This window comes from Anguilla rostrata, chromosome 14 (genome assembly GCF_018555375.3).
Source record: "Anguilla rostrata isolate EN2019 chromosome 14, ASM1855537v3, whole genome shotgun sequence".
Lineage (NCBI taxonomy): Eukaryota > Metazoa > Chordata > Actinopteri > Anguilliformes > Anguillidae > Anguilla > Anguilla rostrata.
The window spans coordinates 8,308,331-8,325,462 of record NC_057946.1 but is presented as its reverse complement, the minus strand read 5'-3'; the positions used below and the strand labels follow the sequence as shown (position 1 = coordinate 8,325,462).

Below are 17,132 nucleotides of genomic sequence, written 5' to 3'. Positions count from 1 at the left end.
CAGAGCCTATGTTCGGGCGCTACCACCCCGCGATTTTACACGAATATTTCCAACCCTGACTTTAAGCCGCCGACCGGAAAAAATGCAGCCGGCTAACGCTTTCATGTTCAATAGCTCCAGACAATAGGGCCTAGGACATCAACACTGCTAGAGTGTTCACAGACAGCGGCCCGAGAAGCAGAGCCTATGTTCGGGCCTACCACCCGCGCGATTTACAGAATATTTCCAACCCTGACTTAAGCCGCCGACGGAAAAAAATGCAGCGCTAACGCTTTCAAGTTCAATAGCTCCCAACAATAGGGCTAGGATCATCAAACCACTGCTAGAGTGTTCACAGACAGCGGCCCCGATAAGCAGAGCCTATGCTTCGGGCGCTACCACCCCGCGCGATTTTACACGAATATTTCCAACCCTGACTTTAAGCCGCCGACCGGAAAAAAGCACCGGCTAACGCTTTCAAGTTCAATAGCTCCCAGACAATAGGCTAGGACCATCAAACATGCTAGAGTTCACAGACAGCGGCCCCGAGAAGCAGAGCAATGTTTCGGCCTACCACCCGCGCGATTTTACAGATATTTCAACCTGACTTTAGCCGCCGACGGAACAAATGCAGCCGCTACGCTTTCAAGTTCAATAGCTCCAGACATAGGCCTAGGACCATCAAACCACTGCTAGAGTGTTCACAGACAGCGGCCCGAGTAAGCAGAGCCTATGCTTCGGGCGCTCCACCCCGCGCATTTTACACGAATATTTCCAACCCTGACTTTAAGCCGCCGACCGGAAAAAATGCAGCCGGCTAACGCTTTCAAAGTTCAATAGCTCCCAGACAATAGGGCCTAGGACCATCAAACCACTGCTAGAGTGTTCACAGACAGCGGCCCCGAGAAGCAGAGCCTATGCTTCGGGCGCTACCACCCCGCGCAATTTTACACGAATATTTCCAACCCTGACTTTAAGCCGCCGACCGGAAAAAAATGCAGCCGGCTAACGCTTTCAAAGTTCAATAGCTCCCAGACAATAGGGCCTAGGACCATCAAACCACTGCTAGAGTGTTCACAGACAGCGGCCCGAGAAGCAGAGCCCATGCTTCGGGCGCTACCACGCCGCACGATTTTACACGAATATTTCCAACCCTGACTTTAAGCCGCCGACCGGAAAAAAATGCAGCCGGCTAACGCTTTCAATGTTCAATAGCTCCCAGACAATAGGGCCTAGGACCATCAAACCACTGCTAGAGTGTTCACAGACAGCGGCCCCGATAAGCAGAGCCTATGCTTCGGGCGCTACCACCCCGCGCGATTTTACACGAATATTCCAACCCTGACTTTAAGCCGCCGACCGGAAAAAAATGCAGCCGGCTAACGCTTTCAATGTTCAATAGCTCCCAGACAATAGGGCCTAGGACCATCAAACCACTGCTAGAGTGTTCACAGACAGCGGCCCCGAGAAGCAGAGCCATGTTTCGGGCGCTACCACCCCGCGCGATTTTACACGAATATTTCCAAACCTGACTTAAGCCGCCGACGGAAAAAATGCAGCCGGCTAACGCTTTCAAAGTTCAATAGCTCCCAGATAATAGGGCCTAGACCATCAAACACTGCTAGAGTGTTCACAGACAGCGCCCCGAGAAGCAGAGCTATGTTTCGGCGCTACCACCCGCGCGATTTACACGAATATTTCCAACCCTGACTTTAAGCCGCCGACCGGAAAAAAATGCAGCCGGCTAACGCTTTCAATGTTCAATAGCTCCCAGACAATAGGGCCTAGGACCATCAAACCACTGCTAGAGTGTTCACAGACAGCGCCCCGAGAAGCAGAGCCAATGTTTCGGGCCTACCACCCGCGCGATTTTACACGAATATTTCCAACCCTGACTTTAAGCCGCCGACCGGAAAAAATGCAGCCGGCTAACGCTTTCAATGTTCAATAGCTCCAGACAATAGGGCCTAGGACCATCAAACCACTGCTAGAGTGTTCACAGACAGCGGCCCCGTAAGCAGAGCCTATGCTTCGGGCGCTACCACCCGCGCGATTTTACACGAATATTTCCAACCTGACTTTAAGCCGCGACCGGAAAAAATGCAGCCGGCTAACGCTTTCAATGTTCAATAGCTCCAGACAATAGGGCCTAGGACCATCAAACCACTGCTAGAGTGTTCAGAGACAGCGGCCCGAGAAGCAGAGCCATGTTTCGGGCGCTACCACCCCGCGCGATATTACACGAATATTTCCAACCCTGACTTTAAGCCGCCGATCGGAAAAAAATGCAGCCGGCTAACGCTTTCAAAGTTCAATAGCTCCCAGACAATAGGGCCTAGGACCATCAAACCACTGCTAGAGTGTTCACAGACAGCGGCCCCGATAAGCAGAGCTATGCTTCGGGCGCTACCACCCCGCGCGATTTTACACGAATATTTCCAACCCTGACTTTAAGCCGCCGACCGGAAAAAATTCAGCCGGCTAACGCTTTCAATGTTCAATAGCTCCCAGACAATAGGGCCTAGGACCATCAAACCACTGCTAGAGTGTTCACAAACAGCGGCCCCAAGAAGCAGAGCCTATGCTTTGGGCGCTACCACCCCGCGCGATTTTACACGAATATTTCCAACCCTGACTTTAAGCCGCCGACCGGAAAAAAATGCAGCCGGCTAACGCTTTCAATGTTCAATAGCTCCCAGACAATAGGGCCTAGGACCATCAAACCACTGCTAGAGTGTTCACAGACAGCGGCCCCGAGAAGCAGAGCCTATGCTTCGGGCGCTACCACCCCGCACGATTTTACACGAATATTTCCAACCCTGACTTTAAGCCGCCGACCGGAAAAAAATGCAGCCGGCTAACGCTTTCAATGTTCAATAGCTCCCAGACAATAGGGCCTAGGACCATCAAACCACTGCTAGAGTGTTCACAGACAGCGGCCCCGAGAAGCAGAGCCAATGTTTCGGGCGCTACCACCCCGCGCGATTTTACCGAATATTTCCAAACCTGACTTTAAGCCGCCGATCGGAAAAAAATGCAGCCGGCTAACGCTTTCAAAGTTCAATAGCTCCCAGACAATAGGGCCTAGGACCATCAAACCACTGCTAGAGTGTTCACAGACAGCGGCTCCGAGAAGCAGAGCCTATGCTTCGGGCGCTACCACCCCGCGCGATTTTACACGAATATTTCCAAACCTGACTTTAAGCCGCCGATCGGAAAAAAATGCAGCCGGCTAACGCTTTCAAAGTTCAATAGCTCCCAGACAATAGGGCCTAGGACCATCAAACCACTGCTAGAGTGTTCACAGACAGCGGCCCCGAGAAGCAGAGCCTATGTTTCGGGCGCTACCACCCCGCGCGATTTTACACGAATATTTCCAACCTGACTTTAAGCCGCAGATCGGAAAAAATGCAGCCGGCTAACGCTTTCAATGTTCAATAGCTCCCAGAAATAGGGCCTAGGACCATCAAACCCACTGCTAGAGTGTTCACAGACAGCGGCCCCTGAAAGCAGAGCCTATGTTTCGGGCGCTACCACCCCGCGCGATTTTACACGAATATTTCCAACCCTGACTTTAAGCCGCCGACAGGAAAAAAATGCAGCCGGCTAACGCTTTCAATGTTCAATAGCTCCCAGACAATAGGGCCTAGGACCATCAAACCACTGCTAGAGTGTTCACAGACAGCGGCCCCGATAAGCAGAGCCTATGCTTCGGGCGCTACCACCCCGCGCGATTTTACACGAATATTTCCAACCCTGACTTTAAGCCGCCGACCGGAAAAAAATGCAGCCGGCTAACGCTTTCAAAGTTCAATAGCTCCCAGACAATAGGGCCTAGGACCATCAAACCACTGCTAGAGTGTTCACAGACAGCGCCCCGATAAGCAGAGCCTCTGCTTCGGGCGCTACCACCCCGCGCGATTTTACACGAATATTTCCAAACCTGACTTTAAGCCGCCGATCGGAAAAAAATGCAGCCGGCTAACGCTTTCAAAGTTCAATAGCTCCCAGACAATAGGGCCTAGGACCATCAAACCACTGCTAGAGTGTTCACAGACAGCGGCCCCGAGAAGCAGAGCCTATGTTCGGGCGCTACCACCCCGCGCGATTTTACACGAATTCCAACCCTGACTTTAAGCCGCCGACCGGAAAAAAATGCAGCCGGCTAACGCTTTCAATGTTCAATAGCTCCCAGACAATAGGGCCTAGGACCATCAAACCACTGCTAGATGTTCACAGACAGCGGCCCCGAGAAGCAGAGCCTATGCTTCGGGCGCTACGATCCCGAGCGATTTTACACGAATATTTCCAACCTGACTTTAAGCCGCCGACCGGAAAAAAATGCAGCCGGCTAACGCTTTCAATGTTCAATAGCTCCCAGACAATAGGGCCTAGGACCATCAAACCACTGCTAGAGTGTTCACAGACAGCGGCCCCGAGAAGCAGAGCCTATGCTTCGGGCGTTTCAATATCAAGCACCAATTTCCTAAATACTTTATTTCAGATGGCATTCAGCACAGTTAATTAAAGAGATGGTGATGTTGAGCTGCAAAAAAATCTCTTTATTTTGAAGCAAATTCTACATTAGCTAAACAATTCATTTGGGGGAATGAATGAAAACTTTGCAAAATCATCATGAAGGTAAACGTTTTTATGAGTTAAACAAAAATAAATCGACAATAGAAAGTTCTCCCAAGAACCAGCATTATTGTACAATGGCTTCATTGTACTAGGCATGCTGGGAAACATGGGCGCCAAGTGCAGTTTACCCTCTGCGGTGTCTCCTCTTGTAGTGGGTCAATTGCTGATAACCTTGTTTACCAACTAACCTGTTATAACCTGTCAACGTCTTGGAATTATAACGTGTGCTCTTCTGTTCTTTTCTTGCTTTAGTATTCGTTTTATAAAATGCTAAGCATTCGTGCTGGGACAGCATATTATGTAGGCTACCAAAACATTCAAACGGATTAATTCGGTTGCTGAATATTTTCTTCCGGATTTTCTTTGTTAGCCCGTTGTAATTGACTCAAAACGTTTGATACAGTTATGTGAGGTATGCGGTAGTTCTGCATAATTAACATTGGTGATACAGTACAAGCAAACTGGAAATCACCTTCCGCACTTTTTATCCGGGTAAAATAGGTTAATTCTAGTAATCTTCGCTTTAGCTTTTTCAGACTGCCGTAATTTTACTCAATTTTACTGCCATTTTTCAATTCCACGAAAAGACCAGGAAGACTATGGACTCATTTATGGTGCATGGTTCGCATCTGGAGGGCACACTTCGCTGCTTGGCTAGCAGTAACTTCGAAGGAAAGCAAACGGTGGCTGTACCACTACTAATTTACATTTTCACGCAAGTCCGAGTTTTCGTTCTATTCTTGTCATTTTGCGATTAGCCTATATGGAATTGACGACGAGAAAGTAATAAAACAGCAAATTGTTTACAACGTGTGCATGTTTTCTGCTGTTAATGAATGTGTTTGAGAGGATATATGAAAATCAATAAATACAAAAGTAACCATATATAGTCATTGTTGGTAACCCGTTGTATATAAGTGGAATAAACCCCTCCGGGCTGTCCCGGTTATTAGAAAATAATGTAGTCTACTTCGGTGGTAGTATGGGGTTACAGAAGAAATCATATGACCGACGACAACGTCAGTGGGCTAATTTGCCTAATCTTCGCGGTACTTTAGACCCCGGTGGAAACGCAGACAACCATTGGCTGAAGGAACCTTTTAGTTCCTGGTAAAGTAGTTCCTGGGACTGAAAGTTCCGGGTAATTTTGGTGGAAACGCGGCTTTTGTGTGATGTCTTCCACCCCTACCTCAGGCCAATTCCACAATCCCACACCTTGTTTCTTTTCCCCCCACGTCTAATTACCTGCCCCCCTTCTCCTGTGATGTGTGTTCATGCGAGGCAATGACTATTTGGCCCTTTGTTTTTTTTTTTGCGGGACAGGTCAAGTACTGACATTCTCCCTCATTTGTTTGTTTGTTCATCCGTACTTATTTTTCTACATAAAAAAGGACGGAAGAATAAATTGAACTCTTAAAAATTTCACAAGTCATATAAACTTTGTCTGACCATAAGGTATAAGCAACACAATTAAGGCCCATTCATATTTCAGGATGTTCACTAGTATTGGACTTCATACATATTCTACCCTTCAGTTTTGGAGTATTCGCTCACTAGAATGGATACATCCAATTCTGCTAAGGTGTAAGATTAGTGAGAGTACACGCCACAAGGTGGCAGTGCCTGATTAAAAACCTTCAGCTGTTGCAGACATTGACTTTCACATTTTGAGACCCTATTTTAGCAAATGGCTGTTCATTCAGTGCAATGGTGGGAATTGTCATAGACATTCTGTCCAGGCTTATTGGTTTAAGCGAGCGCCTGCAGGATGTTTTGGAAGCAGACAGTTACGATGCCATTTCGGATGGTCCAACTGGACTAAAGGTGGAGAAACAGGCAACACAAATATTTCAGATACAACACTTTTCTTTACAAAATGTTGAACATATTGTTATCTAAAAATGAACTTAGTTAGTGAACCAGCAGACAAGATTGATTCTGGTTTTTTTATTTACCTCAGAACTGATATGACTTGATAGAAGCAGAAATTATTATTCAGTCAATTAGGTCAATTATCCTGGGAATTACAATACCAACCGAATGTACCAACCCAGCAGCAAGGTGTATGCTCTTGTAATCTGCCAATTAACTGCGATGGAGTGGGTAGTTTGGAATTTGAGAGAGTATATTTATCAAAGTTGTCAGTAATTTATACAAGCTGCATGCCTGGTTACTTTTTCAGTAAGTTCTCTATCTGAGGGCCAAGTCTTGGGAGCAAGCCTTGTGACTGACTTGTACCAAATGGAAACCGTAAATACTAGTATGCCAACCAGAAGTACGGTAGCCTACTCTACATTGCATACAGTATGTGTGTCTTCTGGTTCTAGGTTCTAATACAAACACAGGAGCAAGCTATAGCCCCCCAGTCCTATGCCACACACGCTCGCACACATACGTGTTATTTGCATATCTGAATTAAAAATCGAACACTGAACAACATACGCATGAAATTCTCAGGAATGGCTTTGTCAGTGGACAACACCAGAAAATCCATGAGCTGTTATATTAATATTTAAATTGTTACTAGAATCCGTTTTGAATGCATTGATAAGTTACTGCGCTTCATCAAAAATAATAGTTTAGGAAATATTAAAATATACCGTTAGCACGTGACGCTTAACCTCAGCAACGCGTTCGGGTTTGGCCCGGCAAATTTACAAACAGGTTACTACTCCTAGTCTCCCTCATGACCACGCCTCTACGAACGTCACGTCGTTCAGACTGCCACTGAGGTCAAAACGGACTCAAGATGCTATTGGCTTTCATATCTGTGACGGAACCGTTACAATGTTTTCATCCGGATTATATAGCGAGCTAATAAGTAGCTAAGAATCAGAGCTTCGATGGGTCGGATTTTGAGAAACGACTTTAAAAAGAACGGTATGTAAAAATAATGATGTACCCGTCTATTCAGCTTTAGACCTTTAAGAAATATTTATTTAGTAGACTACATAAATACCAGTGTCTTGCTTGCTAACGACGTGACCTTGTTATTAACTAGCAAATTACCCGCTATGCAAACCATGCTTGAATTATGGACATCATAGTAACGACAGGCTCACATTAACTGACGAGACACTATCAAAACGAACTTTGTAAATGTGTCGTATCATTTGGAAGCAAAAACCTTGCATTATCTTTAGTTAGCTACTTAGTCAGATAGCTAACTAGAGTTAACGCCAGCTAAATTAAGTAATACAGCCTACTACTAGTGAGTGGAGGGCTCCATGGCTAGCTAACAGTAACAAGCTAGCCAGCTAAAACATGAGTTGTTCTAGTCTGGATTTCTACATTTCTTAGCTGTAGTCATTTTTTCCTACTTCCAGATCTGAGCTAGTTTAACAACTTCCTGTGGTAGTTCGTGGTTAAGTTTACATAGTCTAAATAACGCGCATGACCCATTGATCGGTCAACAGCGAAATGACTGGCAGGTTTGCCAGCTAGTGTGTAATGTGGTTGTGGCTCAGATGGCTGCAGTACAAATTAACTTGCAAGGTACTTTTCTTGATTACCCAAACATTGTGGATATGTAACGTGTGGTTTGGTCCAGGCAAGTAAAAGGTTTGGCCGTGCGTTACCATTGTTCCAAACACGAAGAAGCGTGATTGCATGATAGCTAGATTGGTGCGTCTGCATATCCTGTGACAAGGATACAGGAGTTGATCTTTAACGGTAGAAACCAAGCCCTCGTAGGGTTCAAATGTATTTAACGCAAGCTCATGTCTGTGGCTGGAGCAGGACTGAACTGGAGTTTTAAACATTCCCCGCCAAGGGGCGTAGAAAGCAGATAAAGGTTATAGCCTCGAACAGGGGTCCTCAATCTTATCCACAAAGGGCTGGTATAGGTGCAGGCTTTTGTTCCAACCGAGCAGTAACACACATGCTTCTACTAATCAACCACTAGAGTCTTTGCCAAGGACCTCAATTAGTAGAATCAGGGTACTGCCTGGTTTAAACACAAGACAAAAGCCTGCACCCACACCGGCCCTGGCCTAGAATATTCAAAATAGTTTATGCGTAATGTTATAGACTAGAAAAGAGTAACATAATTCAGGGTAAACTACTAGCAACACATTGTTGATTATTTGCTTATTTATTTAACAGTTAAAAAATATACACAGCTAAGTTACTGGTGCATGCATTAAACTTGTGAGGATAATACGAAGTATAAAATGTATTTCTCTTGCGGTTCTCTTATACTGTTTGTTGGCGTCATGCTCTGGATGCATTGTACATTGAATTTGATGAAAAGAATACTTCAGTCATCTACTTTAAATAAAACCATATATCTGCATAAATCTATTTCTTGATCAATCGGTGTTTTTACTTCTCTGTTCTGTAAGTTGTGCATTGATGTATAGGTCCTTTATTCCTCCGTGCAAAGCCTTGATTAAAGCGAATGACCGTCGCGCTGCTTTTCCTGGTGTTCCAGGGGACTCCGTGACATAGCCGCATCATGCTGGGCTTGCTGTTCCGCATCCACGGCCTGTTCGTGGCCTCCCACCCCTGGGAGGTGATCGTGGGGACCGTGACTGTGACCGTCTGTCTGATGTCCATGAACATGTTCACGGCCAGCGACCAGCTCTGTGGCTGGAACTATGACTGCCCCAAGACAGAGGAGGTAAGAACGCCACTTCAGGAAGGATTAAAGGGGACAAAAATAAATTATAATGACATATTCATAAAGGACCAACGGTCATTTTTATTGAACTGTTTTCACATAGATTATTTTGGAGCTTTAAGACTTTAACTGAGATGCAGACACCACTGTCTCAGTTTTGAAATGCTTAAACTGATTTGTTTTAAATTAGGCCTTTGTGTGTTACAGAAAATCCTGAGCAGTGACATCATCATCTTAACAATCACAAGATGCATAGCCATTCTGTATATTTATTTTCAATTCCAAAATCTGCGACAGCTTGGTTCGAAATATATATTGGGTAAGCATTTTAGTATAATTATTTAATGTAGGCTACTCATTCAATTTCTGTGCCTCCATGCATAGAAGCATGCATATATAACGGTGGTTTATCATGTAATATTAATGCGCTTTGTTTTTTCATCAGGGATTGCTGGTCTTTTCACAATATTTTCCAGTTTCGTGTTTAGCACTGTCGTTATTCATTTCTTGGACAAAGAGCTCACAGGCCTTAAGTAAGTACATTTCTGGGCTATTCTATCTAGTATTTTTCAGTATCCTGTAATTAGATAGCAACGAAGTGTGTTCCATGTCACAGTGAACTCACAGAACTGGCCCATTCACGTTGGCACATGCCTTTTGTACAGAATATAAAGCTGTCCATTATTTTTTTCAGCGAAGCATTGCCTTTCTTCCTGCTACTGATTGACCTCTCCAAAGCATGCGCCCTGGCCAAGTTTGCCCTAAGCTCCAACTCTCAGGTACCCTCAAAAAATCCAGCCATTCTGTCTCCTTTGGAATTGAAAATGCCTAATCGGTGAGATGTTGTTTCTCGTGTTGTGTGAGAATAAATGCATTGTCTCCTAGGATGAAGTGCGGGACAACATTGCCCATGGAATGGCCATCCTGGGTCCTACGTTCACTCTGGATGCCCTGGTGGAGTGTCTGGTGATTGGGGTGGGCACCATGTCTGGTGAGTTTTATGTCTGATTTGTGGAAGCTTTAAGAAAAATGCGCACATTCGGAAGCCTTGATTAAGAGTTGGTTGAAATCCCAGTGAAACCCTACTTGTGGGATTAGTAATCTAGTTCATTGTTTAGGTTATTGTAGCCACAGATGGTTTCATTTATGCTCAAATCTTATGTTACAAAGTGTTTCCTTTTTGTGTGCACGCTGCACCTCACTTCCTGTTTTCCCTTCCCCGTGTTGTCCCAGGTGTACGGCAGCTGGAGATCATGTGCTGCTTTGGCTGCATGTCCGTCCTGGCCAACTACTTTGTGTTCCTGACCTTCTTCCCTGCCTGTGTCTCGCTGGTGCTGGAGGTGGGCTTGCTCTGGTAGACTCTTGGGGAAGGGGGGTAGTTAGCGGCCATGTTTTCTGCAGGTTAGTTTTTTTACTCTTCCTTTTGGGTCCCCCCCCCCCCGTGCAGCTGTCCCGGGAGAGCCGTGAGGGGCACCCCATCTGGAAGCTCAGCCACTTCGCCCGTGTGATGGAAGAGGAGGAGGACAACAAGCCCAACCCTGTCACCCAGAGAGTGAAGATGATCATGGTGAGGGTCTCAAACGCTGCTTCAGACTTCTGGTAGGGCACTGTCTGGTGAAGAGTGGGGTTATTTGTGTCTTTACATACTGAGAATACAATTGTCACATTCAGCAGTACAACAAAGTACAATAAATCCATACAGAATATATGTAGTTATTCTTAGGAAGAAATTATAGACATAGGGGTAGATGTAGCTCCCTGAGTCTCAGTGATTCTGGTCTATGGCAGGACAGCTTTGGAGGTAAATCCATCTTACTTTTTATGGGGATCTTTCAAACGATGCTATGCTCTGAAGATGATGAAAGTGGGCTTATTTAACCTAGAGAAGGCTTTGCTGTTACAAGAACCTTGCTGTGTTCGGAAGAGGTGACTATGGAGGTAGAATTTGAAGATTGGGTTGTGAGTTTCATTCCGCCTTCCAGTCCCTAGGCCTGGTCCTGGTCCACGCTCACAGTCGCTGGATGACAGAACCGTCCTCCCAGAACCACACGATCGAGGGGCCCTGTGTGGCTCTGAGCCTGAAGGACAACGTGCCCAAGAGGATCGACCCAGAGAGGCCCCTGTGGCAGCTCCATCTATTCAGGTACCCGCGACAGAGAAACATCCAGTCTGTCTATTAGGCTAGGGATGGGTGGACCGATACTGCTGATTCTGACGTTTCATTTTTGAGAATGGAGTCCTCACATAAAATATCGATACCAGTGTGGAATTTTTACGAGTTCAGTTTATTCTGCCGTACTTTTGTAAGTTGAAAAATAAATGCAGGCACGTCTTCGTTTAAAAATAGGTAGTTTAATGTAGCAAAGGAACTAGTGGGTCTGTTACCCAAGTACAGATAAACAAAGAGCCAACCAATGACAGAGACAGTGAATACTTATACCCTGTTCCTAAGGAAACAAAGGGCCAAACGATTACCTTAAATGAATACACTTCACAGGGAAGGGGGGGGGGGGGGGATCAGACATTGGGGGGATAGGATAGGAACTTCTTATCCTCCACCCTCTTACTATCTTTTTTTTCCTGTTTTCTTCACGGTTTGTGTGTCTTCAGCCACTTGATGAACAGCCTATGGCTGTCGGCTATGTTGAATGTACTATGGAATGCCTGTAATTTCCCTGGATATGTGGCGGGGTACTGGAACCGGGTGTCTTCTCCACACAGGGCGGTGAGCATGGACATCGAGCAGGTCATCACTCTGGGGCTGGCTCTCCTCCTGGCCATAAAGTACATCTTCTTCGAGCAGGTGGAGGCGGAGTCTACGCTGTCCCTAAGCAACCCCATGACCGGACCCCCGCCGGCCCCAAGGAGGGGCGGGGATGAGTGCTGCAGGGCGGAGCCGGCTCTGCCCTGCTCCCAGCAGGGTAACGCCCAGCAGCCCAGCCACCTCGCCAAGGAGCACAAGGGTGGGTTTAGCAAAGGTCTCTTATACAATAAAAATGTCATTTTTCAATTTAAGTAATGCAATTAGCATAAGAAATAAAATCGGTTGCGGAACTAGTACAACAAAGAAACAAAATGAATACTAATAGTTTCTATACTAAATACTAAATACTAAAACTAAAAGAGTAGCTGTTTCTTTCTCATGCTGTGTACAGGCTAACTGTATTGTATACAACTTGTGTTGCTACAATCTGTGTTATAGCCATGTCTTTTCCTGTCATTGCAGCTGAGGGGGTCTGCCCTCTGCCTGCCGCAGGGGAGCCAAAGAGCCCCTTACTTTTGGGAAGAATGGCCACAGTGTCGGAGTGCTGTGTGGACGCGGCGCCAGAAGTGGCTCCAAAGCCCCGCCCTGTCGATGAGTGTGTGTCCGTACTGAGGAACCCCGAGGTATGTTTGGCCCCCAGGCTCCCGTTGCTCTCTGTGTAACGGCTGCTCTTGGTCACATGCAGCAAATGCTTTGAGGGTTGTTCAGGAAGTCATTGGCGCGTTTGACATGTTCCAGATGGGTGCCGGTTGCCTAAGCGACGCAGAGGTGATCTCCCTGGTGAAATCCAAGCACATTCCTGGGTGCAAGCTGGAGTCCCTGATGGAGACGCCCGAGCGTGGAGTGGTCATTCGCCGGAAGATAATCTCCTCCCAGCTGCCCAGTCCCTCTGCCCTCACTGGCCTGCCCTACAAGGACTATGACTACTCCAAGGTACAGTCACGGGACCATTAGGGCTCAACCTTAGCATTCCTTCATGTCTGGTGGAATGCATCACCTTCAAACCAAATGGGCTTGTGAGGTGTGTTCTTGTTTTCTCAAAAAAAAGTACATTTAGGGGATACAGAGCAAACCTTTAGCTTGCAGTGTAAGAATGTCGTTGAGTCCCTTCAGCTTGTCATTAGTCCAAGTGTGCAGTTAAATATAATGTAAATGGACGGTTCAGCTGTTGGGTTGATTGGGTTCTCTTGGTGAAGTGACATTGTTGACCTCTTGCCGGGACAGGTGGTGGGGACGTGCTGCGAGAACGTGATTGGCTACGTCCCCGTGCCGGTGGGAGTGGCCGGGCCGCTGCTCTTGGATGGGAAGCAGTTTCAGGTCCCCATGGCAACGACCGAGGGCTGCTTGGTGGCTAGCACCAACCGAGGGTGCAGAGCCATCGCTGTGAGTGAAGGCCTGAGCCCGACTAATTAGGGACGCACTTCTCTGTTAGCATAATCCACATTATAATAATGGATGCATTTTATACCATCAGTCAATTAGTGTTTTATGTACCATCAATCGATCGGTATTTTTGTACAGCACCATTTACAGTCAGTTTGTCACTCAGCAGCACTTCCCAGAAGAGATTTTTAAAAAAGAAAAAAAATACAATTGCGCTTGTCTAAAAAAAACTGGAAAATGATTGTCGGACTCCACTACAGGCAGTAGCTAACGCAACAGACGAATGTGGTGTTAGCCTTCAGAAGGCTGTGTAAATAGCCATCAGGTAAATGCTTATGTGCGTCTCCCCTCAGCTGAGCGGGGGCGTCAGCAGCCGGATCCTAGCGGACGGGATGACCCGCGGGCCGGTGGTGCAGCTGCCTTCTGCTTGTCAGGCTGCCGAGGTCAAGGCCTGGCTGGAGAACGCAGAAGGATTTGCGCACATCAAGGAGGCCTTCGACCACACCAGCAGGTAGGGCTTCCCCTGTGTCAGACGGGCCGCTGTGAGGACATGCATTGTGAGGACATGCTGTGAGGGTGCATTGTGAGGACGTGCTGTGAGGATGGTTTGTGGGGACGTGCTGTGAGGACGTGCTGTGAGGGTGCATTGTGAGGACGTGCTGTGAGGGTGCATTGTGAGGACATGCTGTGAGGAGGAACTGGCTGCTTCTGCTTCCACAGGTTTGCACGGCTGGAGAGGCTGATGGTCACCCTGGCCGGGCGGAACCTGTACATCCGCTTTCATTCCACCACTGGGGACGCCATGGGCATGAACATGATCTCCAAGGTCAGTGCTGGGTTCTGCTTTTCGGGAGTGGGCTGGTTATAAATTAACTCGTAACTGGTTGTGCAGTATGTCGGTGTACAACACTGAACTGACTAATCTGTGCTGGTGGGGATGTGGATAATCTCATTGTAAAACCTCATTTACACTTGAATGTTGCAGACACAGTAGTAAACACAGTATTGTGTGTGTGTGTGACACAGGGCACTGAACAGGCACTCTCCAGGCTCCAGAAGGAGTTTCCCGAGCTGCGCGTCCTGGCCGTGAGCGGGAACTTCTGCACCGACAAGAAGCCAGCCGCCATTAACTGGATCGAGGGCCGGGGAAAGTCTGCGGTGTGCGAGGCCACCATCCCAGGCAGAGTGGTCCGGGAGGTAACCAGAGCGCCCCCTCCGCGTTCTGTCTGCCGGCGCGCCGCCCCTGCGTGGGACCTGCTCTCCTTGAGCTGAAGCACACCTCCTCTGAAAGCTTGTTTTTCTTCCTCCAGGTTCTGAAGACCACCACAGAAGCCCTCGTCAGCCTGAACATTAACAAGAACCTGGTGGGCTCCGCAATGGCGGCCAGCATCGGGGGCTTCAACGCGCACGCGGCCAACATCGTGACCGCCATTTACATCGCCTGCGGGCAGGTGATAAAACCCGTTTTCCGTCCCCCGTTTTAAGCAAGTGCATAAAAAACTTGGGAGTTCTCCTTAAAGTGCACTGAGGTGCTTGGATGGGCGTCTCAGGATAATGGGTGTTATTTTTTGGCTTGTGGCAGGACCCAGCGCAGACGGTGGGCAGCTCAAACTGCATCACGCTGATGGAGGCCGCGGGCCCCGCCGGGGACGACCTGTACATCAGCTGCACCATGCCCTCCATAGAGCTGGGCACCGTCGGGGGGGGCACCGGCCTGGGCCCCCAGCAGTCCTGTCTGCAGGTAAAGGAGCACCGACAGCCTTCTGTCCTGGGGGCCGGGGGCCGGGGGCTGAGGCTGAGGGGCTGGGGGCTGGGGGGCTGAGGGGCTGGGGGCTGGGGGCTGGGGCTGGCGATTCCACCCAGCCCAAACCTGTGGAACGCTGCGTTTCAGATGCTGGGCGTGCAGGGGTCGAGCCGCGGCTGGCCCGGGGAGAACGCCCGGCAGCTGGCCCGCGTGGTGTGTGCCGCCGTCCTGGCCGGGGAGCTGTCCCTCATGGCCGCCCTCGCCGCCGGTCACCTGGTCCGAAGTCACATGATACACAACAGGTATGGGCCCCGCGGTGCGCTGGGTCACTCATCCCATTACTCAGGAGTAACTCACTAAGGCCTGATAATCAGAGATTAAGCTTAGAAGGCTATCCCCACCACGTCAGAGTTAAATGCCTGCTCTCTATTTTTAGATCGTCTGTAAGCGAGTTCATAATGCTGTGCGAGATTGTAGCATGGTAGTATATTCCTAAACAAGTAACCAATAATATGTCAGGTTGCTCTCCAGGGAATTAAGTGTGCACTATGGATTTTTTCTGTTTAAACAGGTCTACAGAAAGCTTGCAATAAACTCCAGGCGCATGTACCAACAAAGCAGCCCGAACACGGAATGTACACTAGTTAGGATCCTTCAGACGGGGGTAGAACAATCCCACAATGCCAAGCCTGCTGAAGTCTAACCTCTACGTGACATTCCAGTATACACCACCAAGAGGGAAACTCCCTGCCTGGACAGCAAGTTTAAACTACAGATAAAAGCTGGATCACTTCATGGCGATTTTGACCGATTGGAAGGCAGTGTAAACTGTAATCTGTAAACACGGCTGAAACTCATGCCACAGGAATCGATCCCTTCTCCAGTTGGTGGTTTGACAGTCTGCACTATGTCAACAGGGTCCAAAGGCCATGGGTGTGAATGCTTGTTTGTTTTTGAGTGAAGCCACGTACAACTGACAAACGTGTCATGTACTTTAAGTCCTAAATTGAAATAGGACCGCCCAAGTCAATTTTATGACTTAAATCGTAATATTCTGCAGTTCTGCTCAGCTTACTTGGAGCAGGCTCTCTCTGCTGGAAATTGTTAATTTAAATAAGTTATGGTGCTATAGTATTATAAGAGAATATAATGTATTCTGGTATGAAAGAACATGAATATGGATTTAATAGAATGTGTCCATTACTATTTATCTTTTTAGTGGATTTGGCTTTTTAGTCAAGGGTCAGTTAACATGGTCATGAAGAATATGGTTTTTAGCACGTACCAAATACAGCGTATGGTTTTACTTTGCACTACAGTAGTAAATATGAAGTGATTCCTTGAACTATAATTGTAGTTATTTTACTTGAATGTGTGGTTCCTGTGAACAGATTAAAAAACTGCTGGACAGTCATGTTGTACATTTTGAAAAAGGAGAGATTAAGCACTACTAATTCAGGTATTCTGCACAATTGTAAGACGGTTTTTTGCTGTCTATAAATTGCTTACTTTCAAGTGTCTGCATGCTATTTTGTATTCAGCAGCTAGTCAGGCTGTCCTGAATGTGATCTTCAGTTCAGTGGAGATAACTGCGTGCGTGTGTGCGTATTTAAATTCAAGATATGACAGCTGTCATCACAAGATATGTGCTGAGACTGGAAAGTACATTTAATCCAGCTGCAAAGCAAGACTATCATTTACCGTCAACAACTATGTCTTTTGTACGTCTTCAGTTGTTTGAAATAAAAAGATGACATTTCTTATTGTGGTCTGTTTCATGAAATTTAAAGCCGAATTGTTTTGCAGTTTGATTGAATTGCCCAAAATAAGGTCTTGTCAGATTAATTTTTTAATTCGTTTGTATTTTTGTGACAAAGTACAATAATAATAAAACCGACCTAGTAGTTGTTATTTCTGAAATGCACAAGTGCGATGACATGGTTGTGGACTATGCCTGGGCACAGCATCACATTACAATCAGTGTTCAGTAGAGATCAGCA

General features: G+C 47.0%; 1 protein-coding gene across 4 annotated transcripts; it reads left to right on the top strand.

The window, feature by feature from the left end:
- The first annotated feature begins 7,345 nt into the window (after positions 1–7,345).
- Positions 7,346–16,891, top strand: LOC135240136 (3-hydroxy-3-methylglutaryl-coenzyme A reductase-like). 4 transcript variants are annotated; one of them, XM_064309436.1, is made up of 20 exons: positions 7,346–7,500; positions 9,053–9,241; positions 9,449–9,560; positions 9,687–9,774; positions 9,936–10,020; positions 10,127–10,232; positions 10,475–10,581; positions 10,689–10,808; positions 11,224–11,384; positions 11,963–12,204; positions 12,468–12,628; positions 12,744–12,938; positions 13,230–13,388; positions 13,742–13,899; positions 14,109–14,214; positions 14,415–14,585; positions 14,699–14,839; positions 14,971–15,129; positions 15,280–15,434; positions 15,704–16,891. In XM_064309436.1, exons 2-20 carry the CDS (start codon positions 9,077–9,079, stop codon positions 15,723–15,725), a joined length of 2,613 nt encoding a protein of 870 aa, XP_064165506.1. In that variant the 5' UTR covers positions 7,346–7,500; positions 9,053–9,076; the 3' UTR covers positions 15,726–16,891. The 4 variants fall into 4 exon arrangements, with proteins under 4 accessions (XP_064165506.1, XP_064165507.1, XP_064165509.1 ...); XM_064309437.1 differs by lacking the exon at positions 7,346–7,500 and adding an exon at positions 7,979–8,115; XM_064309439.1 differs by lacking the exon at positions 7,346–7,500 and adding an exon at positions 8,781–8,794.
- Positions 16,892–17,132: the final 241 nt, after the last annotated feature.

Excerpts from the sequence above, each read along its gene's own strand:
- LOC135240136 (XM_064309436.1), top strand. The coding sequence starts at position 9,077 with ATGCTGGGCTTGCTGTTCCGCATCCACGGCCTGTTCGTGGCCTCCCAC. Across the intron at positions 10,582-10,688 it reads GTGTCTCGCTGGTGCTGGAG|CTGTCCCGGGAGAGCCGTGA; the intron begins GTGGGCTTGCTC and ends CCCCCCGTGCAG. Across the intron at positions 10,809-11,223 it reads AGAGAGTGAAGATGATCATG|TCCCTAGGCCTGGTCCTGGT; the intron begins GTGAGGGTCTCA and ends TCCGCCTTCCAG.